Source organism: Bacillus rossius, chromosome 11, assembly GCF_032445375.1.
Source record: "Bacillus rossius redtenbacheri isolate Brsri chromosome 11, Brsri_v3, whole genome shotgun sequence".
In the NCBI taxonomy this organism is placed as follows: Eukaryota; Metazoa; Arthropoda; class Insecta; order Phasmatodea; family Bacillidae; genus Bacillus; species Bacillus rossius.
In genome coordinates this window covers 25,780,337-25,807,625 of record NC_086338.1, presented here as the reverse complement: position 1 = coordinate 25,807,625, position 27,289 = coordinate 25,780,337, and the positions used below count along the sequence as shown (strand labels likewise).

Below are 27,289 nucleotides of genomic sequence, written 5' to 3'. Positions count from 1 at the left end.
CTTTGAAGGGGAAAGTTTTTTTTTTTTTTTTTAGTAAACTGGTGTATGGATGTGTAGATGTATTTTACTATTGGCTGGTCAAACTAAATGTTTGTTGACACTTCTAAAGTATAATTATTCTGGCCAAATAGAGCAAATTGTGTAAGTAATGGCATCAAAGTGTGGCAGTAATTTACTGTTGACTGTGCAAACAAACTGAATTCAATGTAGACAATAAGTTTGATGGACAATTTAATATTTTAATTCTTTGAAAGTTCACCATCATTGTATTTATTTACATTATTGTAACATTTTCTTTTTATTCCTATGTTTTAATGGAGGGTGTATGTAGATTTCTTGAGGTAATTACTAGATTGATATAGTAAATTTTAATTTTATTAAGTGTTCTCTATATTATTTCAAATTAATTTTTTTTATTAATACATATTACATTTTTAATAGGTTTGTGTGTTTACTGTAGCTTGAAACAGTGCTTTTCTTGTAGCCAAAACAATAAAGAGTTTATTACTTAAAACACCTAATAAATAATGTGTGAATAATATTTATTTTATTGGTTAAGTCAGAACCGAGAACCGAGAACCAATTTTTAAGAACCGGTACCGAACCGAGAACCGGGAAAAAACAGGAACTGACCCATCACTAATTGAATTCTATTTTTTAAAAAAAAAATATTATTCTATATGACACTGCATGTTAGAAATATAGTAAAAACCTGTGAAGACTTTATGAAGAGACTGGATGCTAAAAACTTATCAGGGAAAACTTCTTAATTGGGAAATAGTTCTGAATAATTTACTACATGAATGCTTATTTCGTTCAAATGACATACCTAAGTTATGCGCTATTTGTTCAGATTTCGCTCTTAAAATTGAGCCATATGTGGTGATTTCATTGCCAGAAATATTTGTTGTTTAGAATAAGCCACTTATCAAACATTTAAAAATAGAGTTTGTATACATATTTCAGATTAATATTAAAAGTTTATCATGGACTTGGGTAATTATTTAAAATTACCGGTTAGCTCTTAAGATTTTATGTAAAAGTAGTTGTATTCTTGGTACCAGTGTTGACATCTGCAGTTATTTTGTGCAGCATTCTTTATTCTTGCCTCAGTACTACTACTTAATGTATAACTATTTCCAGTAAAATTATTAGTACTTAATGCATTTATCTAAATATAGCAGCAGGGCCGTAGCCAGGATTTTGCAAAGGAGGGGGTCCAATTAATTTGTATGTCGCCTGGCTCTTTATAATAACATTTTAAAATTTAGAGTATCACATTAAGATTAATTGATAATTAATGAGATAAAAATTACTTAAATAAACAAATAACTCTTTAATTTGATTAAATATTTTTAATGTTTAAATATATTGTTCTTCATTCTTGTATCAAGTACAGACAAGTAATAAATACATAAGAACACATTAAGGTCCTTAAAAACATTAATCACACATGCAAGTTGTATTAAAAACAAATATTTACAGTAACAGCCTTCTATTTCCCTTACGTGCCATAACATTTAACACATCATCTGCTTTAAATGGTACAGGATAATGTATAGACATCAATGATAAGCCAGTTAATCTCTCTTTTGACATCTTATTCCTTAAGTAAGTTTTAATTCTTTTTAGTGATGAAAATGATCTCTCTGCTTCGCAGGTAGAGACCGGCAAAGATGCCAAAACACACAGTAAATAATGAATAGTTGGATAAAAGTTTTTGTCGCATGCATCTAAAATTGACATAATCTGAGATGGTGAGAGATCTCTCTCACTTGAACTCCATTTTTTACACCACAGAATATACTCTGCTTCAAATGCACTTTGTGAAATTCTGTGTTCATAATAAACTTTCAGTCTTTCCATAATTTCAGTTGTATGTTCCAGTTTACAGTTTTTTGGAAGCAGCATCTCAATGGCAGACAAGAACACTTTGTTTTGACTAAATCTCTGGTGTAGATTCACAATGAGTGAATCTACAGCAGGAATGAAGACTGATCTTCTATAGTACTCTTCGGGTGAATCATGTGGAATATTGTCCCTATTAGTTTGTTTTTTTGCCTGTCTTGGAATATCAATCTGAGACTCTAAAACGGTTTCAGCGATAGCTAATGATTTCTGGAAGATCTTGTGAAATTCACTTTTATCTTGTTCACCTGTGCGGAGGTCTTTGAGAACCTGTACAATGTCTTCACTGAACTTAACTGCTGAAGATAGTTCATGTTGAGGATTTTGGAGGTATGTTGAAAGTGGTAATGTCAGACCGAAAAGATATTCACAAACTAGCACTGACACTAAGAAGCTTCCTTTCTCCATAGCAGATAGAAGAGTTGAAGCGGTACTTGAAAATGACCGGTCCAGTTCTGAGAGATCTTGAAGACTTGGAACTATTGCAGGAAAAAGCTCAACAAATGTGTTAATAGAGATTTGACGCTCAACAAATCTTGTTTCACAGACTGCCAACAATCTATATTTCTTTGATTCTGGCAGAATCTTGGCAATTTTATCTTTTAAAAGGTTTCCTGCTTGAGCATTGTGCCTAAAGAACTTGGTTACTTCTTTTAAAACTCCAAGGCTGTTTGAGATCAATGGTACATTAAGTGATTCAGAGAGGACTAAATTCAGGCGATGACTTGAGCAATGGACATACATTGCTTTTGGATAGAGTTGGAGGATTCTTGTTTGAACACCTGTTTTACAACCACTCATTGTGGAAGCTCCATCATATCCTTGACCAATTAATTTGTCTAGGTCAATACCTAAACCATGGCATGACTCCAAAATTTTTGTAGTCACATTTTCTGCAGATAGATCTGTCAGTGGAAAAAAAGTTACAAAATCTTCCCTGAGAGATGGCTGGCCCTCAGTCATTACATATCTGATACACAGTGAGAACTGCTCTTGACCCGACACATCCAGTGTTTCATCCCCAATAATGGAGAAACATTCAGCATTGTTGATATTTTTTGCTAATCTTTCTTGAATAAGCTGGCCACAAATACCTATTATTTCATTTTGAATTTCTGGGCTGAAGTAGGACGAATTTCTGGAGCCTTGAAGCATATGATTCTTCAGTTTTTCATCAATACTTGCTCGGTATCTAATTAGAGCCCTAAACTTTCCATCTTTTTTTTCGGGCTTTTCAAGAGTGATAGGACCACTGTCATCATCCCCTCGAAGAGGTAGCTCATTTTCACCACAAAAAATTATTGTTTCAATAATAGGTAGTATAGCAGCCCTATTCTCTTCTCGCTCTTTCATCCTCTTACTGCTTAAAATAGTTGCCACATCCTGAAGTTTCCCTGACATCACCTTAAGAAAGTTTTCGGCAGAAACTGTTGCTAACATGTGGTAATTAGTCTTTGAATGATTCTGAAACTTTTCCAATGCATCCTTCCATTTTCTAAAAGGTTGGCCTACTAATGAGGCATTTCGTACAGAAAAGTCATCATTCCCTACACAGTCTGATGCAAAAAGAACACAGTATTTACAATACGCTCCATCTTTTACCTTAGAATATGCTAGCCATCCCCATCTTTGAAGCCAACTGTGCTGGAATTTCAGATATTTATTTTTGAACTGAGTCGAAGGAAACTTGAATGATAATTCTGGGACAAAAAGTTCCTTTAATACATTGTGTAAATTTTCTACAGTGATTTTGATTACTGGTGCAGAAGAGTGAAAGATATCTTCAGAAATGACTCCTATATCAACTTTAGATAAACTTACTTGCATCGATGGATCTCTGTTGGTGTTGCTTTCTCCTTGTCCAAGAGTTGTGTGAGAGGAACTGCAGGAATAATGTTGATTTGCATCTTGTGTAATGTAGGTCCTATCTTTTTGAGACTCGACAATCTTGCTTGGTCCAGGTCCAGGAAGTGGTGGGTCGAGATGACAGCTGGCAATGTTCCGGGATTGTTCTTCGTTTTCATTAGACTGAAATTATCCATCAAAATTTTTAATATTTTTTGTGAAAAAATCCTAATTATACATTTCTTAGATTTTTAAAAATTTATAAATGACCAAAAAATTTTGTAAGACCTTATGTAGCCCTAAACCTAATATTTAAACATAGATATTTCTTAAAATAATAGTTACTCAGCTTATTAAAAATACAGTTTTGGACAGTTCTTGGAAAGCAGTGCATCTACTATATATCCTTCCGCCGCTGTTTCTCTGTCAATAAAACAAAGCACTTTTGCATACAACTGAGTTTTTCGGTGAGATTATTTAAATACTATCACGATCGTGTTAGTGTAAATGGGCACCGGAAGCACCTATTTTATTTATTCATTTATTGGGGAGAGTAAGAGGATAAAACCATTAATTTTTTTCTCACTCTTAAAAGCCCAGAAACCATATGTTACAAAGTTTCGTTGAAGTAGAGCATATGGATGAAGAATTACTTTCTATAAATTATGACTTTAAAAACATGCAAAGTCCTTTTCATTCTGTCCTCTGTTTACTCTGTTTAAAGAGAAGGGGCTACAATAATTTACTATGAGAAAAGAAACACATTTATTCAAGGCCTAACCTAAAGTAAGAAAAGTGCTAATGTAACATAATTTATAACAATGATTGCAGTAAAGTTTAAGTAGGAATTGTACACATTTTTGTATAACGGTATACAAAACCTTAATTCTTGAAAGACTTTTCTACACGTATTAAACCATTTACAACCAATACACAGAAAAGTGTGTTTAGATTCAACAGTGTGAGATACTCATCCCGCGTGCTAAGCACTAATTTTATTCGTCATAGTGGGAAAATAATTTCTAAAAACTGAAATGATAACCACTTTTTTTTTCCTTTAATAATTTGGTCATTAACTAAGTTTCAAACACTTGTATTTTTTATTCTTCTACGATTGGGCCACAGTGTCTTCCATGCCATAAGAATATCAAAGCCAATAAACAGACCAAAAACAAACAAACAATAAAATCACATTCAACCGCGCCATGACTAAAATGGCTTTTAGCAAAGATAGCAACCATTGATCAAACGAGAAAAAATACATTAGACACAGAAATAAGTGAAATTTCCCAACCTCTAACTTTAGTGCACAGGTGTTCGTTATCAATTTAAAATTTTACTAAACTGTCTGCATATCAAAAATAAAGTCACTCGGTTCACTCTGTTGAAGCATGAAAGACGGACAAACAAACCAATAAACCCACAAACACACTTTCGGATTTATAATATGTGCATAGGTTTAACAAATAAAATAATATCTTATAACATCAAACTTACCTGAGGAGAGTCAGCTACTCTTTTTCTTTTCGTCCGCGTCACGAACTTGTCCATGTTAGACGTGTGATTGCGACTGACTGAGGAAATTTGCCCGTAGAAGTGCGTGAACTGATATCAAAAATAGATTATGTCGGAACCAAATACTGCCCTCTTTGAAATCCGAGATCGAGGAAAGTTGAGTAAAAAATGGGAAGATAGAGACTACCGGAGCCCAGTATGGACATCAATAATCCTTCACAAACACTATCTCTGTAGGTAACCTAAGCAAATCTTCTGTATTTTCTTCGGGTTTAGCTTCTTTCTCGTGAACCGGGAAGGGGGGGGTCCGGACCCCCCGGACCCCTCCCCTGGCTACGTCCCTGATAGCAGGTGGTAAATATATTTATGGATTAACTATGAATTCTAACATGTTTTCGATAATGTGATGGGGAAAAAAACTATCATGAATGTAAAATGTGTACTGACCACAGCTGATTTATTTACAGCAGTGAAGTGTCATTTACATCTCGGTCACAGATAACTAAAATAATGCCATGTTAGAAAGATTATAAATAAAATACATTGGAAAATTGCTCAAGAAGTAGAAGCAACAATTCTCATCTTTTAAATAAACCTTTTATTGCAATACCACAATCACTTAAAAACTAATTTTTTTCCCTCCAATCACGTATACGATTTTCTGCAACAATTTTTTTTTTTTTTACCTCGAAGGTACAAGTTTTCATATTGTGAGCATTTTTAATCATTTGAATTTTGGCTGCCATAGATGGTCACTACCGCACACCTTTGGTAATCATTATAATGTCCTCTAATAGAAAACCACACTCACAAACTATGTGCAACATGGCGTCTTCTGTCGAACCACAGAACCGTTACACTAATTTAATTCTGTGCCACGGGTAAACAAGAAAAGCACTCTTAAAATACTAATATATAAACAGGATCCAGGTTAGTTCAGTTCTGGTCCGCTATGACGCAATTGTTGTACTGAAGCACTGAGCTTAATCGCCGTATTCCGGTAGTTCATGGTGCGCTGTTTGAAAACATACGACTATACGTACTTTGGTAATTCTATGCTGGGAAGGAATGGGTGAAGGTCAAGGAAGCGAGTTTAGTCCAACCAGGCTTATGGGGCGAAGGCCCGGTCAACGTCAATGTAGGTATTTACAATTTTAATTTTAATAAATCAGCTGTTTCGAAATAACGTGATATTCATTTGCGAGTTTAATTAAATTTGGGTTTCATTTATAATTCAAACGTGTTTGAATCTGTTGTCGTCTGAAGGATTTACTTTATTTTAGTCTTTAGTAGTTTATTACAATCGGACGTAAGGTACAAAAGAACCTACTGAAGTTTTACCAGCGCAGAATCTCGGATACAAAGAATTGCTGTGTTTAACAGCATACCAAAATTCTACCACCGTTTATTTAGTGTGTCACACAGAAAAAGTTTAATTAAGTCCTAGATGTCAGCATCTTACAGCTTTCCATTAAAATTCTTTTATCAATGTAGTTTTTACAGTAGACTTTAGGTAAATAAATATATAATATTAAAGAAACATTTTCGTGCACAACCATGTAAAAAACATCTCGAAGTTTTATTTTAAAAATAAAATATAAAATAATTAAGTTTCGAAATAAATTGTTTTAGCCTCAGACATGGAAATAAAAATGTGAATTACTAAAAAAATGAAAGAACCTATGCCCTTAAAGTATCCTTTGTGCAGTGACTGTTACTGGCTTACTGTGGCCACGCCAACTTAGCAAAACCTTTTTTTTTAAGCCTTAATGTGTTTTTTTATTAATGGCATCACCATTTTGGCTATCTTTTATACAGAATTTTATATCATTGTCATCCAATCTGTGTGTCCCTTGTTGCTTCCTGATGCTGTGACTGAAGAAAGTGACATGACATCCATGGTGTAATGTGTGACTGTCTTCAAACAGCTGTTGTTGGTTAACTTGGAACTGCTTTGTGTTTTTTTCAGGAGCGCCTTCGTAACTGGGAGACACGTGAGCGTCGCAAGCACAAAGAATATGACAAAGAAAAAGAAAGACAGAGACTGAAAGATGAAGAACTGGAGAGGGAAGCAAAACGTCTGAAAGAGTTTTTAGAAGACTATGATGATGAGCGGGATGATGCCAAGTTTTACAAGTACGTAGTTGATGAAACACATGTCTTCTTATTTTCTAGTGACCTCTAAAGTTCTGTGACACTGCTGGGTAAGGCATATTTCTCTTTAACATTTTTACATATTTTAAGGGGCCATGACATAAATACCTATGTTTGAAACAATAAGGTGCAAATAGATGCCACACTATATGCTTACATTTATACAATAACTAAGACTTCATTATCTCACCCAGTAAAAACAATAAATATATCCAGTGTTACAGTTCTTCACAATTTTTTTTTAAGTTGAATGTGAAATCTTTAGTATTTGGGTAAGAAACATGCATATCAAAGCATCCAAAAATATTAATTATTTTATAATGAAATTTTCTTATGCATGTTTTTTGTGTTCATTGAAGTATTAACATTTAATTAATTTCACATTTTTGTCAGAAACATTTCAATTAAACTAACACAACTACTTTCAAACAATTCTTTATGGTAAGGAATAAAAAAATTATGAACGTTTTAGTTACAATGTTTTGAAATTCATTGCTACCAACATGCTTTCCAGACCAAATCTATTGTAGTAACAAGCATTGCTGAACATGAGAAAACAATAGGTATATATAAATGAATTTTTAATTATTAACTTCTTACAACCCAGACCTCCCAGTTAACTCAGAATTTGTCTGAATTGCACATACAAAAATAAGAATTTGTTCGTTTCGAAAATACTGTTCAAATTTCATTATGTTGCTTTAAATGATTTGTGATGAAAATAATGACTGATTTTTATTACTCTTTATCAAAAATTCACATCAGCACAAAGACCACAAAATTGTTCCAGACTCGTAACAAAAAAAAAAGTTGTTAGTTTGAGAAAACAATTTACTTTAAACTGGTACTGAAATGTCAGATCAAAAGATTATTTATTACTGCTAATAAATCCCATGATTTCCCACAATTCATGGTACAAGCCAAATACGTGCATACTTGCATGATGACGAAACGACTCACGTTTGCCTCAGTATGGGCTTAACACAGATGACTGCAGTCAACAAATTCTAAATGAAATGTAAAATGTTTATGAATAGGCGCCGCCCAAACTGCAGCTTTGAAATTTGCTTTTAAACTGCATTGTAATTATATGTATTAATATTTTAAGCCACAGCCCGACCGCAACCATATGGAACCACGATCACAACGTGACTAACTGCCCACCTAACTATTTCCATCCACGAAAGAGGGAGATGGTCACATATCCCCCACAACCAATCACATACAAGCTTAAAACCCAATTTAAAAATCAGCCAATTAAACCACCAGTTACAAGAAATGAAATAACTCTGCATACACTAACTAGGGGATTTCCCTTTTCTGTTTCTTTCCAATTTTGATGATACATTTGTCCTTGAGTTCTCATACTCAGCGAGGAACGACCCTTTCTGTCTCTCTCTTACACTTCTGAGTACACCTGCCTCTTTCTTTCTCTCTCCAATACTGATGTAATATTACTAACACATTGAATCATCATGCTTTCAAACAAAGGATAATAACAAAACAAGTAAAGAAAAGTATCTGACTACTCTTGAAAACTTAACCAAATACATAGATAATAATGACTTTTAGTAGCTTTTAAAATTTAAATTATGTAAATTATGAGACATATTTAAAAACATGAACTAATGAAAAATAAGGGCAAAACAACACATTGGTAACATACAACTAGCTCTGAAACATTGACTCAGCCTTTATTTACATTGAAAAAGAAAACATAACAAAGTACTTAAAAATGATCAAAATTCAATTTAAAATTTTTTATGCCAATAATTTATATGTTGTGATGGTAATGGTTTGCAGTGCTACAAACTTATTGTTGGTAAACACCAGCAATCCCCTGCTTATATATGTAACAACCACATTTACAACTGTTTATAATTATGAATAACAGATAAAAGTGAACAGGAGAGAATATTAAACCGAAAGACAACATCTAAGTTTCTTCATAATGTTTTTGCTCACAACACCAAAGTTTTAGTTTATGGCCGTAAAGTTTTCTTTGGCACGTGCTGCAAAAAAAAATGTAAATGCAGATTGTTTCCAATGGCAAGTAAATTTACACTGTCCAACGCGCAATAAAGTATAGTAAAAAAAAACTTCACATCATTTACGTTCAACTTTTAGTATTCTGCCTAAACCATTTTCCTGATGGTTTGCTATTTTGCTATTTATGCTGCACTGTTACAGCATAAATTGCAGGAACTTCTTATGTAGATGGTTAAGGAGATAGAGATGCACAGATGAGGCTGTGTGAATGTTGCAGGGGGAGAGAATTGCAGAAGCGCCTGGCAGAGAGGGAGAAGGAGATAGAGATGGACGGAAGGGACCGCCAAAGAGAGAAGGAAGAACTTGAAGAACTCAGGAGTAAAATATTTTCGGAGGATCATGAGGACCCATCGGCAGAATTTGAAAAGGTTAGTTCACTGATTACTGACTTACTTTTTTGACGTGACAACGTCTAATAAATCGATGAACGCCGGCTGCATGCACGAAATAGTGTCCCACCATGGATGTCCCACTACGGATGAGCCCTTTTTGCTCATTGTACGCATGCGTGGCATCTCTCTTCATGCTCATTGTACGCATGCGTGGCATCTCTCTTCCACTCGATTGGAACAACCATCGATTTGACTTTTCAAACATATTTTCATCGTTTCAATTATTAATATTACGTAATTTAACGATCGTCTACTGATTGTGCTAATAATTCAAATTGCACCCGGGATCTCTTGCACAATGTTTTAAAAAAATATTGTAACACGTTATAAATAAGTTTGGTGTATTTGGGATGCGTATTTGTTATGAAATCGTGTTATAAAAACAAAATAATATTATTCCCCTACCGTGAACAAAATTTATATAAACATTTATATAACATCTAAAACTATTAATTTTCATGATTGGCCTCGTGGTCTTGCTGTTAGCGTGGCTAGTTTCTATTCCGAAGGTTGTCGGTTCGAATCCCGGCAGCTGCGAAGTTTTTTGTTCTTGTAAAAATAAATACGACGCACATCATTTCAAAAGTAATAAATATATTTGAATTAATGAATGCAAATAAAAGTAAATTTAAAATTAAATTTTACATTTCATTTCACTCCTTCTTTGTATCCATACAAAATAGTGATAATTCAATAAAAATGATTCTATTTTATTCATAAATATATGCAGAGGTAGATTTTATCATACAAAAGATAGAAAAATTTAAAAAAAAAATTTTCCTCAAATAATATAACATTTTTAATGCCTAAATGGTTTGGTTGCAAAAACCTATTATGGCTGTCTCAGGCCGAATATGATATTTCTTTTTCTTCTGGATCAATCATTTTATCAATGTTTTGTTATGACGTTGTCACGTTAAACTATCGTCCGTAAACCGACTTTACAGACAACCAATTTTTTTTATGTGTACTTTATAAATTCTGAATTTTAATATAAGTAGAAATTTTTAATGGTATTAATTGTATGAATGGGTTTGATTAATGTCTAATTGTTTACCACATCCGGTAAAAATTACAAACATTGAAGCTGCATGCATCAGTGAGAACAAATAATATTAAAATGTGTAGTTTATATATACATACATACCAACAGTGTCATTGGTATCCTAATAAATTTCAGGGGGTAAAAAATAATTTCCTCTTGTTTATAAATATACGAACTAACATATTGATAACTTTCTTTTGGTCTTGAAACTGTTATTATATTTATAAAAAGTTAGTGTTAAAGTATGATGGATAGGATTAGATATTTTAGTTTCTTATGTGGAGTGGAGCACCTAAAAGACCATTTGTAACACAGTTCAAGTGTACAAGCAATACTTACAAGCTCTACTACATAAGCCATCTACATTAATAATGATTGTGTAAAATTTAGCTTTGTGGGAAATTATTTGCACTTAAATTCCATTTGAACTGTGGAATATTTCTAGTATTTACATCTAATTAAATTTTCTTAGAAAAACTTTCTAAAGCGATATTATAGTAGTTGTAAAAAGTCCCGCTAGTTATTTTGTGAAAACTCAAATAATATGTAGTACCTAAATGTTTGGTGATGAAATTAGAGACTAATCATGAAATGCTAATGAGTAATGTCAATTTACCAGGAAAGTCCTTAAATAATAGATGTGACAAGATAGTGGATGATAGAGCATATACACTAGAGTCCCGTTATAGCGAGGTGTCACGGTTCCTGGTTTGATCCTCGCTATAACCGAATTCGATAGATTTTGGCCCCCAAAAAATAAAAATTAACCGAAAATAGCATAAAAATTGTGTTTGAACCTGTATAATTGGAAAATAACAGGTTTTATTAACGAAATCTTAATTTCTGTGAGCAGATATGTGAATTCTCTTTAAAACGATACCCCACAAGTACGGATGCGATCACCGATTGCGTCAAAATAACCAGAATACCCTACCACGCCACGTAAGTATAGCATCTCAAGCCCGCAATCCGCGGCCGACGCAGCATTGTCCTGCTATCTATTGTCGACACGGGCTGTCTGCTGACGGCCGTGTTGGTTCGGTATGTTGCTAACAGGTGGCGCTAGTGTAGCGCGACGATTTAATTCCTTACAAAAAAAGCAGGAATGCGGCAAGGCACGTACGTCTCAAACAAAATAGTAGCTGGAAAACTATACTTTTTTCATTTAAAGAAACCTGTAAACTTTTTTTGAAAATAAATTTGGGATTAAACTCAAACCATCACCACCCCCTTCCCGGACAGATACCCCAACAACTGACCGAAACAAAACAAGAAAACTGTCCTAGCGATTTGGAAATAAATACGGTAGTGCCTACTATTTGTCAGATAGTAAAATAAATAACGTGACGTGTTTGTAAACGTGTCACGACAAATTATTCCAAACAAGTTTATAAATATTTGTGTATTATTAACGCGATCAATTAGCAACAAGTATAAAGACGGCTCTAACTTTTTTGCCCTAACATAGTTATAAACAATGTTATTATTTGTTAATGAAAATGTCCCAACAAAATTATTAAGGGCATTTATATATTTATTTAAAAAGTGCGCATTGTTATGTTTAATGGCGGGAAACAATAGATTTTGTCTATTTTCTAAATAATAAATGCGTACAGGTATATGTATATTCAAAGGCTTGGTTAATTCGAGTCGAGCATACCTCGGCCTTGAAGCCAAGCGGGAGTTTGATAAAAGAAAGAAAGGACGGGATTCTATTTTTAAAGCCACGCACTGTGACAGGTGTCAACGGCAAGATGTCTAGTGGCGAGCGATTGGGGTGGAGATAAAGCAGACAAATAACCAAGGCGCGCTTCACGCGATCACGCCGTAAATTCCTCAAAAAGACCTTGTTATAGTCGTGTTCTCGCTATTACCGTTTCTCGCTATAACGGGACTCTAGTGTATTTTCAAAAAAAGATTTTCATAAGTTGAGTGTTATTGCATAAGTATGGCATGCAATAGAGAAAATAAAATATGAATATGTACCATAAATTTTTGATTACATTTATTTGCTATGTCATCATAACTGTTGACTGTGGCGTGTGCGCAGGAGAAGATGATGCGGGAGGAGCAGTACCGGCCGCGGATACTGATCAACGTGCACCTGGAGCACGCCAGGCAGCGGGAGCGGGAGGACGAGAGGGAGAGGGAGCGCGAGAGGGAGAGGGAGCGGGAGAGGGAGCGCGAGCGCGAGAGGGAGCGCGAGAGGGAGGAGGAGCGGCTGGCGGCCGAGGAGCAGCAGCTGGAGCTGCAGCAGGAGCAGCTGGAGTCGCTGACGCCCGCCCAGCCGCCCGTGCCCGAGTCCCCCGACGAGCCGGCCGAGCCGGCCGAGAGCCCGGGGGGCAGCAGCCCCGGGGACAGCCCCGCGCCCCCCGAGCCGCCCCCGCCCCAGGAGGAGGACAGCCAGGCCTCGGTGGTGTCGAGCGGGGCGGAGGAGAAGGGGGGCGGCTCCCCGCTGCCGGCCGCACCCAGCAAGAAGAAGAAGCTGGACGTGAAGGAGGTGTTCAACACGGACGACGACGAGGACAGCACCGTGGGCACCAAGAAGCGCAGGCTGGTCCCCCTGGGTGAGCAGCCCTGCTTCACTTTGTTTAGACAATGTTACATTTGCAGGAATAATTTAAAATATTTATGTGAAAATTATCTGCAATGCACTTCAGTTAAACTCTTTCCTGAAATAAATTAAAGTAGAGGTAAGATTCATTTTTAAAATTCAGAAGAGTTTTTAAGTTTTATGCAATTAAAGACTAAAATAAAGTTGACGTTTTAGATTTCTTTTTTTTGGGGGGGGGTGGTGGGGCGGGGGGGGGGGGGGCAATATTACATGCAATAAACACATTTAGCCCGCCACTGTGGATCCACTAAGTCACCGCCGCAGCGCACAGCTTATTCTGTCGTTGCAAAATATTCAACCTAGTTCTTCTACCACCTTTGAAAACAGTTAAAACAGAGAAATTCCTATACCAATGAAGATGGTCAAGGAATACAAAGTGATATCTAGAAAAAAAAAAAAATAATCATTAAATTTCTTTCGTGTGATAACTAAATTGAAAATAATTTCAGATACAATAAGTGTTAAAAAGCAAAAAAAATATAATAATAATAAAGTTAGACCTATTTTTAGTGTTGGACAAGTTTTCAACAACATAGATAATGATTTAAAGTAGGAAATTTCTTTATATTCTCTCAGGATTAATTTTTGATCTCGTAAATTATTGAGAAAACAATTATCGGTCTGATTTAAACAAATTAGTTGAGGAACATAACTTAATCCTGCATTATCGGCTCACCACATACAATCATGGAAGAGAACCATCCAAGTTGTTGAAAAAAGTTTGAAAGTGTTGGTACACTGACAAAGGTTAAAACGGCCCGCATCTCTAGGGCAGTTCACAACTCCAGTAAGAAAGTTGACAGTTCCAAGGCCGCCTCAATCCAATCATAACATATGACAGTAAATTTTAGTATTGTCCTTATGTATGTATTTTAATTTCTCTTGTTACATTTGAGATAATAACATTATGGTGTTGCTAACTCATTTGTAAGCATTACCCACTCAGTTTTTAATATTTTTATTTTTTATTTTTACTGAAGTGTTGTTAATGGCGATAAGGAGGCTTGTTTACGTATGGTGGTAAACATTTGGCTAAAACTATACGGTATTAAGACTCTAGCCCTGACATGCAATATGGCATGATTTCTGGGATTTAAGACCCAGTGACTGTTCAGATACATGCCCACCCTCACCCCGTAGCATATTGACAGTCCAGGGAAGTTTAGCTAATAGCTCCTGCAATCATCTATCTATTCCCATCAGGCTGACAAAAATAGGTTGCATCACAGCTCAAGGGGGGCAAAATAACATGTGCACTTTTCACACAACCATGGATACATTGGACAGAAAAACTGGTTTGTTTTCTTTTACCATACAGCAAAACCCCTTGTTACGACCCTCACAGTACCTGTAAATATGTGTGGTAGCTATAGAATGGCCCGTGGGGAGGGGGTCATAATAAACATTTTTGGACCCACTTACCTTCCCCTAGCTTGACCCCTGTACGACACGTTATGCCATTTTTCACACCAAGTGTTCAGTCATCTGTGTTTTAAATTTTGAAATTAGTTTCATGAAAACCATGGAAAGCAGGCAGTGTAGTAGTTGTTTAGTGCAACTGTATTTTGGTTGATGTAATCCATATAAAGCTACTGTGGGAAATTGGTATCATTGGAGTTCATTACAACTTACTACTAAGTGGTGGTTAGGTTTTGGTAAGATTTACATGCATGTATTTAAACTAGGGATGGGAAAACCGATTCCCAATTTCATCGATACCTACCGATTCTACTTAAATAATCGAGAATCGATGATAAAAGTCGATTCCCGCATGTAGCAAAAAAAATCATTTCACATCATTGCAAATCTGTCAGATACAATTATTTAACGACTCTTTGAGTTGGCTTATGACTGACTAGACGCATATATAACAGTCATATTTCCCCAAATAAACAATATCTAAAACTTGGGTCGATGTTATACACAAGTCAAAGTACAAAAATTATTTATAAAAAAATTATCACTGCGTATTTTAGTAAGGGCCTGTTCTTTTCGCGATCACGATTAAACGACGATAAACGCGAATCACCGTAAAATACAGTTTTTACATGAAATCGCCACAACACAGCGTTTTTACACGAAATTTAGTATTAAAACGCGAAATCGCAATGTTTTTACGGGAAATTTAAATACTGGGTAAAAGCCTCGTCTCGTCACTGGTAAACAAACACCGCAACATGGCCGCCACTGAACATTAATCATAAATGCACTAAAGCAAACAAAAGCTTACACACGCTCACGTTATAATGTTAAACCCAAAAATATACTGTAAAAATACGCAAAACTACGGCGTTTATTTTCCTTTCCGGCATATTGTTTGGATAGATAAGACAAACACGCAAAGTTTTAAAGCCTACGCACACCACTCGGGGCACTGACGTCAGCTTGGAACAGCGACAACGGATAAATACAAAAACCAAGCAGATGATTGGGTGAACCTTGTTTGGAACAGCCTTACGTGAGTGGCCATACCACGTCAGCCGGGGGCGCTGGCATATAGTTGGAACAGCGTCGTAGTATCAAGCAGATGATCGCCGACCTCCGTACAGGGTGGCCAGCCAACCGGGAAATCGGGAAATACGGGAAATAGCCAGGATTTCTTAAAAAAACCAGGAATACCTGGAATCAACCAGGAATTTTTATTAGAACCGGGAATTTTTTTTTTATGAAGTAACGATCACAATAACATACGGCTGTTAAATGAGCACGTTCACCACCCGTCGAAGCACGACAGTATGCTCGTGTGCTATATTTTGTGAAAGTTTATTTGTTCATATTGCATTTAAAAACTTTTGTAGTACGTAAGAAACCGTTAACAATTCAGACTTCCATACTTATTATGTTTCTGTATTCAAAAGCAACAGCATTTTGGCTGAAAATGTTGTTGTAGGATGGTAGTAATTTCTCGCACGGCATGTTGGTAGCACTAGTTTTGTGTGTATATTTGTTTTTACTTTGCGCTCATGTTGTTGCGTCACGGTATCACGGATAATTTTCTCGAGTTTTTTTAAAAGTTTAGTTGTGCAGGACGTTGTTTTGAATCTTTTAATCTAACATGTAATTGGCGCAGACTATCAAAATGTCAACGAGTTCGGTCACCACACAATGACAAATGTACGGAAGAGTTTGAATGGGTGGAGAAAGATCCAAAGTGCGGGACAAACGCTATTTGCAATTTCTGTAATGTTAAAATCTATATCGGTAGCATGGATGGGAAGAACAGCATTAGCCAGCCACGCAAGAGGGGCAAAACACGTGCGTTTGGTGTCAAGTAATTTTTGTGACGTGAGATTATAAATTTTTGTTGGTGGTAGGTTTTGTTTTAAGCAAGTTCATTGATTTAATTTTTAAGCCTATAGTTAAGTTGTCTATTGTTTAACGGCAATAAAACATCATATTGTGTGTGCTTTGTGTAACAAAAATGCAAATTGTATGCAAATATTGATAAAAACCACCCTTGAAAAAACCTGGAAAAAACCAGGAATTTTATTATCCCAGAAGAGTGGCCACCCTGTCCGTAGTGTAGTCGGATGCACACCGGCTTATGGTGCGAGGGGTCCTGGGTTCGAGTCCCGGGTAAGGCATGGTTGTACCTTATATATTCTGATATTTGATAACGACTTGAAATTGAGATTCATACTGAATATAACGACCCTTTGGCCATTGGCGAAAGCTGTAGGCCACATAACAAATTTAAAAAAAAAAGAAGATCGGGCGAACCAGGTACCAGGCTCTGGAAATCTTATAGGGGACCTTGGGAATTATGTATCTTTACTTCGTCACCCAGCCGTAAGGGGCAGCACAAGCATTTTAAATCGCGCCAAAAAGCGGAAAAATGTAAACAAACATTCATTTTCGAATGGTGTGACGACGATGATTAGTTGGTCAGTGTTTTATAGATTTTGTTGGGTCATTACCACAACGCTGAAATAACAACGAATTAATTTATGTGTGTTTCTTAAATGTAACTTACCGCCGAAATACCACAATCAAGTACAACACTTTCATTTGCTAGTTCTCTAGTTGTTGCTTAATTTTGTTACTGTTTCATTTCACAAATTTTTTAGTTAATTTGTACCCTTCTCTAAGTTAGGCAAGTTGTATGAACATAAATAATTTATACTGCTCAAGGAAAGCTTAAAAAATTTTTTATAGTTTATTCCATTTTAAAAAACAAATTTTAGATTTGTTTGACCCCTTTGACATATGAGCTATTAACTTCTAATGATGTAAACATTTATATGAGTTAATGTTAATAACTTAGTTGTGTACTCAAATTTGATAAATATGAATTTATGATGTATGCTACATCATAAATGTATTGAAAGCTGAAAAAAAAAAATTGTTGAAATAGAATTTGAATTATTTAATATTAAGTTAACTAGGTGAGTATCGAGTATCGAGAATCGAAGGATTTTTTAAGGAATCGATAATCGGGTATTGGAATCGAAAATTTTGGAATCGTCCCATCCCTAATTTAAACATGTACTGCAACTGCAACCTATTAGGGAATGAGTATTAATAGTTTTGTTCGTTGTTTTCGGCTGTGCAACTTATAAAAATTGCTTAACTATCCTCAAGATGTACTGGGGTAATGCAGTGTTGAACCACCAGGCTACTGCAGTTCATTGTCGGCACCATGTTGCATGTCGTCCTCAGTGGTTCTTTTTATGCTATATCTGTAATGCTCCAGTGTCTTCCACCTTTATTTTGTGTTTGTTGGCTATCTTATTTTATGTGTGTACATATATAGTGTATTGATTGTTTTAATTCTTTCTTTCATCAAAGATTATGGTGAAGACAAGTTTAAAAAGAAAGAAGAAAAGAAAGAAGATATTGTAAAGTCACAGGAAGAAAAACGAAGAAACATCAAAACGCTCATTGACAAAATTCCCACCGACAAGAACGCTTTGTTTGAATACCAGCTGGATTGGTCTGCAGTTGATAACGTAAGTGTGAATACGTAAACCTTAGTATGAACGTAGAAATGGTAAAATTATTATTTTTTTAATACTGTGAGATAGTGGTATCCCTAAAGAAACTAAATAAAAACAATAATTTTTATAAAACTTTTTGAAAATGGAATAAAAATTAAATTTTTTTTTTTATGTTCACGTTTTAGAATGTTGGAGCCCCCACCTCTAAAAAAAATTTGAAATCTTATGATTTCAAACATGTTCTATTCCTATTTATTTCAGTTCTTCATAAATAGGAAAGAAATATAATTGGAAAGTATGCATTGATTCACAATAAACAAAGTTTAAAAAAACTAATTTCAAATGTGCAGAATTGCAAGACTTTGTACATGTTTACAATTCAAGAACGGGAATTCCAATACCATCTTAAGAGGCCACTCCAGTGTTTCAGGGGCACTACGCAACCCGCATTAACCTCATAAGATTCAATGCTATTTTCATTTCGCTTATAACTAATTAACTAATATAGATTTTGAAATGATGCTTGCTTGATATGTAAGACAACGATGCTCTTATCAAAGCCCCTTTCTTCAAAAATGTGCTTAAATTATGGTTTTATACTTATCTTTACTAATATGCATAAGTGTATTGTCTAGGTTTGAACAATAATTTATGCACGTTTTTGAAGAAAGGGGCTTTGATAAGAGCATCATTGTCTTACATATCAAGCAAGCATCATTTCGAAATCTATATTAGTAATAAGTTATAAGCAAAATGAAAATAGCATTGAATCTTATGAGGTTAACGCGGGTTGCGTAGTGCCCCTGAAACATTGGAGTGGCCTCTTAACGCTTGGGCTGGCGAAAATTTCTGGTACCAAACATTAGTACAGAAATTATTTTCATGTGGTCGCTTTGCATGAGAAACAGTAAAAGTAATTTACGTTATGTGAAGTTATATATGATTTGGTTTTTATCTTTTTATTAAATTTTAAAATCTTTAATTAAAAATTAATTTCAAAATGTCTGTCCCGATATTATGAACATTTCTTTGCACTTCAAGCAGTTAGTATTTTCAGTTGTTTTTAGTGATAACCATGCTCTAAATAAATCAAGTTTTTGTTCTAATCTAACTTTACCGTGCTGGTGATATATTTATTTACGATGTATTAGATTCTTGGTAGTTAATTGCCACTTGTTGTATGCCAGATGCGAGCGACGAGATACCACAGCCAAAGAGAGGAGAATAGGAAAGCGAGAACAAGACCCATAGACAATGTATTGTGACTAATAGTAACTGGAACTTCGTAGGTCTTCACAGCTGTGATCATAAATATGGCAAAAAATACAAATTAATTTCTAAGAAAACAGTGCAAACTGAAATCCTTCTTGTTATATTCTAGCTGCAATTTTCTAGTTGAAGCCTTTGTCTGTGTTGATGTAACTGGTGAAAGTTTGAGCCAAGCAAAGTCATTATTTTTCTGGAAATAATGGGACCGTATTTTATTGTGATAACTATTTTAAAGTCTTAGATGAGAAAATTCGTTCACTCAGTCAGTCAAGCACTTTATGCATCATTTAGATTAGAACATACAACAATAATATGGGTGTGTGGAGCTTCAGAAAGTAGAATATAAATCAAAGACTAATTTTCTTAACTTCATCATTGGGAAAAAAAAAAAAAAAAAAAAAACTTTGGAATTCCGAAAAGGAAAAAAATGCAGAGTACGAACACCATTTTTGGGTGGATAATACCAGTGAATAATTTGTTTTAAGATAAGTGGAGACTTTTTGGCGGGTCTTCAGTAAACTGTATATTGGCTATTCGTGTAACCCGTAACAGGACTATGCAGGATCCTGAAGTTTGGGAATCGTAAAGATTTTTTCCCGCCAGGCAGAAAAATAAATTCCCAAAATTTTTGGAATTGTTTAGGGTTATTCATGTGGAGGGTTTTTATTCTCCTTTACATTCATTGACACAAATTGAGAGAAAACTAATACAAATAAAGACCAATTGCATGTGGTTAATTTGAGACATAACTAAGTAATTTTTACTTATTATTTATTAACATATAAAACTTTGTAAAAGAATATAATTATTTATATATATATTAATAGTAGAGGTAGATTTTTAAAAGGATTTATTAATTCAATCCTTCACGCGCATATTTAGAAGTATATTTTTAACTACATACATACTACTTGTAAGCATGAAAAGAAAACTACATACTCATTACAACCAAAAAATTATATGTATTTGAACGCAAAGCTAAAGTGCATACGTATCTTACTACATGACAGAGACTAGTCCTGTGGAGAAAATACGAAGTACGGCAGGAAATCCTTGGACCGCCCTGCGCAGCTACAGTAGCACACTCCGAACCTGGCCAGCTGATGAGCAGTGTGTGTGCTCTGTGCGTGCATTGAGCTGGGTGCAGTGTGGGAGAAGTGGTCATTTTGTGTGTAGACACTGTGCACTAACCAAACCAAGCTGCTACGCCCAGGGCTGTGTGGTTACAAGTTGTAGTGAGGTCCCAGGGCCGTAATGGGAGAGCGCTGAGGGTGGCGTGTGTGCCCGCAGCAACTGATGGAGAGGCGCATACGACCGTGGATCAACAAGAAGATCATAGAGTACATTGGAGAGCCGGAGCCCACGCTGGTGGACTTCATCTGCTCCAAGGTGCTGGCGGGCAGCGCGCCACAGGGCATCTTGGATGACGTGCAGATGGTGAGTGCAGGCGCTCCAGTTCAGTACTGTGCAGTTCTTCAATACACTGTCGCTGGTGTATTTAATACCCTTGATTGCCATTGACGGAATGGGTGCTAAGCTGTGCCACAGCCACTTGCGAAGTGTGTGGATCGCCGGAGGACCCACGGAGGATCAAACTGTCACCTTAATGTCGCTTGAGCACCAAGCTCCTTCCACAGGAACACCTAATATTTAAAATGAAGCTACTTATGAGGTTTACGGGTGAATAAAGATGACATCTCTCCAAACTGAACATAATGTTTAGTACAATTTTTTTTTCATTTTTTTAAGGACAGCTTTTTTATAATGACAATAATAAAAAACAAAGCATTTATATTATGATATAAAGTGGTGCTGTTTTCAGCTAAAAGTGGTGTTATTTTCACCGTAAAGCTGTGCTTTTTATTTTAAATAATTTTGTTGCATTTACATTACATTTTTTTGCTTGAATTCCTGCATTTTTAATTTAAAATCATCAATAACGCTATTTTAGCAAAAACTAAATAAAAACCTGGAATGTTGCAAGTCTGGAATTTAAAGTTCTTACGCTAAAAATTACTTTATTTTTCAGTATTCCTTTATAATTATTAAGTGTTTATAAAAAAGGGTTAATGGGCAATGTTCGACCAAAGGGGTAGAAATGGGGAAGGTTTTTTGAAAAACAGAATAATCGCTGTAATTACCATAATATTGAAAATATCACATCTGTTTGTACGTATTATAACTCATAGGCGCATTACCTAATTCTTTTTTGAATAAGTTTTATATACGACCAACCATAACTACAAGGGGTTAAAAAAAAACAAAATGTTGGAGGACAAAAAAAAATCACACTTCCCTTCGTAGGCACAACATCGTATTCGTACAAATTATGTATTAATCTTAAAATTTTAATCTAAAACTTTTGGCTGAAACAATTTTTGATAAGACAAACCATTGTTGCAGGGGATGGAAAAAATAAGGGGAAGAATATTAAAAAATTCATAATTTACGTACCATGTACACTGTTAAAACCGGTCTTTTTTATTCTAAAACTTAAATTATTATCTACATTTTTTGTCTGAAATAATTTTATTAAAGCCCAACAATTACTGCAAGGGGTAGAATAAACAAGGGTTGGAGGTAAAAGAAAATCATAACTCCCTTTGTAGGCACAACATTGAATTCGTACAAATTATGTATTAAGTACTCATATAATTGTTATCTAAAACTTTTGTCTGAAACAATAATTATTGATTAGATGACCCATTGATGCAAAGTGTTAAAAAAAATAAAGGGTAGCATAAAAAAAAATTCATAGCCTCCTTAGTAGGTACACTAAAACTTGATACGGCCACGTACCGTATTTACTCGTGTATAGCGCGCCCTCGTGTATAGCGCGCACCACGATTTTTGCAACAAATTCCAAAGAAAAAAAAATTGAATTTTTTTTTCCCCCCATAAATAAATTTTACTAACTTTTGTGGTACCTGATTATTTAAATTGATGTGTGGTGATGCGTCAGGAAAATACTTAAACTCTGCTGTGTAGACGGAAGATAATGAAGCGCTGTATCGTCACAAATGGTAAGTGGGCGGGAGGGAGGGAGGCGTGCCACGCTACGTTGCTAAGCTGGCGCGGATAACTAGATGACTCACCAGTCGCTGCTGGGACGAGGAATGGTGGAAGCAAAGGTGGAAGGGGGGGAGGGGAACTGGTGACAACATTCTCTCTCTCTCTCTCTCTCTTTTTACTAGCTTCTGAGCTGGCTTTCTGTAAAGGGGGGAGGTCTAAAAATAAACAAGAGACCATGATGTGCGAGCTTGCGCGCGCGTGTGCGTGTGTGTGTGCGAGAGACCAGGTTGTGAGTTGTGTGTGTGTGTGAAACAGAGGCCTTGTTGCTTGTGCGTATGTGTGGGGGCTGGCCAGAAACGTCACCCGTCACCCGGCAGTTAACGACTTCCACTCCTCCCCGCCTCCCCCCAACAAACTTTTTTTTTCTGTGTATAGTTCGCATCCTTATTTTTTTCCTTTACTTGAGGGGAAAAAAGGGCGCGCTATACACGAGTATATACGGTATTAGTGCAAGGTATGAAAAATAGTTTTTGAAAATCAAAAATAATTGAATAATTACCTTAGTTGGCATAAGACATTATTGCATAATTACCTTAGTAAGCATGATAGGTTAAGATATTCCATGCTGGATGCATTAATTTAAAAACATTTAAAATATTTTCACTGCACGGAATATGAGAAAATGTTAAATCAATCTTTTTTGGATATTAGTGAACTGATAGGATGTTATGAAGGCTACATTAAGTTGTTAAAATGTTACTGGAGTTAATAGAAGTTTCCTAAATATAGTTTATAGAAGTTTCCTAAATATTTCCATTTCCAGAAGAAATAGGTACTTCGAAATCTACTTATGTCTGTAGGCTGTGCCGAAAGGGGTTGTTTTTATTATTTTTTATTTTTTTCCTCAGGTTTCCAATTTGAACAACATCCTCCCCAATAACTCATGTATTTGTATATGATAGATTTTGGGACTTCAGTCACCTTATAACCAGGTGGAATGCTTAGATAAAATTAGTGTATACTTATACTTTGTTATCCATTTAAATAGCTGGAGCTAAAAACATTCGTATTATTTCGTATGACTGACACAGGGAAAGTGTTCACTAGCGTATTTTATCTGCCTCATAAATTTTGGCTTCGAAACTGAGAATTTTTCCAAGTTTATCACTTTCCGTAAAATTAATGCCGTAATTACAATTCAAAATGCTTTTTAGAGTATTCGGGTTACCTCTCAAAACAAACGTCGCATTAATTGGTAATTGCTGGCTGATGTAACTTTCCAAATCAGATATTTCATAACTTCCAATGAGAAGAGTAATTTGAGACCAAGATACATATTTTTTGGAAAACAAAATTTATTGTTTCTTTGGCAACGTTCGGGATGGAATGGCATGTTTGAAAAAAAAATTAAATGAAAATTAAATGAAAGTCAATAAGCCCTATTTGCCATGTTCCCTCTGTTAGGTCTAAGGGGCAGAAAGTGTACAGATCTCAATTCTGAACTTTTTCCTTGACATTTCAGGTTAGCTTTCTCTCTAGTATAAACTGCTAGGTTAGCTTGCACTCTAGAATAAACTGCCAGGTTAACTTGCGCACTAGTATATAATTGATATGCCAATGGCCAATGTAGCTGTGATGCTTTAATTATTTATTTTGCTTCTTATAATATAGAGACAAGAAATCTTAAACACAGACGCCCACAGTTCCACAAGTTAATTGCTGTTGCCTGTCGTAATTGTAACTTAACTTTGTGCCTTTGAGTGTATTTTCTTACTTCTGGAGGCGGTTTAAGATCGCCGTAACTGTCGGAGAAGAGCGCAGTGGCCAGACTTTTTTACAGGGATGAAGTTGGTGTTCCTCCAAATTAGTAATCCTGCATCCATAAAATCTGGGTCCTGAAGGTAAGAGATCACCGTGCACGAGGGACTGCTGTGTGTGGTCGCAGGTGCTGGATGAGGAGGCAGAGGTGTTCGTGGTGAAGATGTGGCGACTGCTCATCTACGAGATAGAGGCCAAGAAACTGGGGCTCGTCAAGTGAACCCGCGAAGCTGGTGCGACGACGCTTGTGAACTCCTGTTCCCACGGGCGTCACGCGTGCGTCTCCGGTGTAAATAACGTGCATAACTTATCTGCTGGACATTGTGTCTACTGTGGCGGCCGCTGTCATGTAGGATGGACTCCAGTGTTCATGGTTGGTTTGAACTTGTGAGTGTGAAAATGTACAAGCATTATTTTGTATTGAAACCCGTGGGACTGTTGAAAAAAAAAAAAATTTTTTTTATTGTGACTTAGATAATAGCAACATATTTAAATAACTTAATGGTTTCCTTCACTTTATCATGCAATCTAGACTTTTTTTTTTTTTAATATAAACAAACTTCAAATTGCTGATTATGTAATGAGATGTGTAGTGTACAGACATGATGTTTGTACAAAATTCTTTACAAGTTTTGGTTCAGATAGTGTGCCATAGCATCAAGTCCTTTAAGGTAATTTTAGCCTTTTGAGAATTTTCAAATTGCAGAAAATGTTTTATTAATAATGCAGTGGAATTACAGAGGTATTTTCATTGATATTTGTTATCAAATACAAAGACATTCAGTCAAAGTAGCTGCAGGTAAAGGCCACTTTGTGTACACAAAGAGGAAAACTCAAGTTTTATAAATCATAAAAGATTGAAATTACCATGAAGAGACTTTGAATGATGTCTTCTTGTCCAGCTTATAGTCATAGGCATTTTTGAGCAATGGTGTTTGTCTTTGTATATGGTGACTTATCCTTTGTGCAAAGTTGATAAATGCTTGTTAAATGTGGGCATTTTGCTTAAAAAAAACACCAGCATACACTTTTTTGGTGTAAAAAGATGAAAGTGAATTAATTCATAATCAACTTTGCCAGAGTAAATTAAAGTGCAGATTATAAAATGTGTGTTTTCACCAGTGGGTTTTTTAGTCTTCAAGTACTGAACTTAAGTACAATGTTGTTCTCCCAAAGACTGCAAGCTTACCAGAACAGTTTTTTTTTTCTCCTTGGTTAGCATTTTGTCCTTGTGCACCAGAGGCAGATGGTTGTGAACATTTAATCTTTGTCCCGACACAAAAAACTTTAGCTAGTGAGCTTGTATTAATAAATGTCAAATGTATCTGAACTCAGGTAACCACCTCAGGTGCTGTTCTAGAAGCAGAGGATCATGGAGCCGTGCTGCAACCATAACTCATTCGAGTTCCAAGTGTCACTTTCAAACATCTATACAGTATACAGTTTATCTGTCAATGTGCAGTAATGATTGAACAAGAGCTAATTATAATTTATTACAAAACATCTTTTTCAGAACCGTGGAACATGATGTTGACTCACAAAGTTAATCTATGGTGCAGCCATAATATACACATTCATGAGTATAGTGTCTAATATGTTTTATCTCTTGTGAAATAACAGCCAACACTCAAAACAAGCTGCTAGAAGCTTAATTTCTTACTTACCTTATTTTCACACATGAAGCTTTGTACTTGCTTGTAATGAAACATTTTTTTAAAGGAATTGGGCTCTTGTTATCTGGGATTTTTAAAATACCTAGCCACAACTATCATTTTCAGATGTTAATATTTGTATCCTGAAAATGTGTTCCTAAAATGGAGTAAAGTGTATAATGCCTCTCCTTTTGTAAGTGCTTGTTAAATTCCAGGCCTGTTGTTCTCCAGTGCTAATTGGTAAATGCTGTTTCACACCCCTGGAAGTGTCTTGAAGGCAGGCACTGCTTTGACGAACTGCAGAACATCACTCGTGTATTTGACAGTCTGAACTGCGATCACACAATTGTCAAAAAATGACATAACTAATTTTTTATGTCAAACGAAAATCTTATTTTCAGTTTACATGTTTATTTAAGTTTTACTCATTTATGTTTAGTGATTTCGTAAACCCTTCAATTATGTACTTTTAGAAAAAACTGAAAGATGATGTGATTTGTAAGTACTTTACCATTAAAACTGTCTTTTACATGTAACAGTGTGGATTTGTTTGGTAAGTATTGAGTGTGCCTCACAGATAGGTTCTGCTTCTACAATGCAAATTATTTATTTATTTTTTTGTTAAGTGGGACTGCATGGTAATGAGAAATGTGTTGTAATATTTTGTGATCTAAGTAAATACAGTAAAATACCGATATAACGAACTTCACATTAACGAAAATTTCACTTTAACGAACAATTTGAAATTCCCCTCCAATGACTGTACACATACAAGGTTAAAATATTTCAAATTTACGAAATAGATTTTCGTTACAACGAAAGCATTTTACCGGTTTTCTTCGTCAATATCATGCGCATTTACCGACTATTTTGTCTATGCATCAAAATATTTACTTACTGTCGTTCTCTTGGCATAATTTTAATGATTCAAACATTTAACGGCTTTATTTTGTTGTCTATTTACATTGAAAACGGCATTGCCAAGTTTGATGTGCATTTGTTTTCTTTTTTTTTCTACCCAAGGTATGGCCAACTGCTTTTATTCACGGCCATAGACTTAAAAAAATACGTTACTACGT

General features: G+C 35.4%; 1 protein-coding gene across 1 annotated transcript in view; it reads left to right on the top strand.

Annotated features, from left to right (window-relative positions):
• The window catches only part of LOC134536711 (RNA-binding protein 25-like), a 91,642-nt gene extending 65,362 nt beyond the window's left edge, over positions 1–26,280 (top strand). Inside the window, exons 12-17 of the mRNA XM_063376581.1 lie at positions 7,238–7,404; positions 9,689–9,839; positions 12,959–13,475; positions 18,311–18,471; positions 21,019–21,165; positions 24,686–26,280. Coding sequence (XP_063232651.1) covers positions 7,238–7,404; positions 9,689–9,839; positions 12,959–13,475; positions 18,311–18,471; positions 21,019–21,165; positions 24,686–24,778 — 1,236 coding nt within the window. The 3' untranslated portion in view covers positions 24,779–26,280. The remainder of the gene's footprint in view (positions 1–7,237; positions 7,405–9,688; positions 9,840–12,958; positions 13,476–18,310; positions 18,472–21,018; positions 21,166–24,685) is intronic.
• Positions 26,281–27,289: the final 1,009 nt, after the last annotated feature.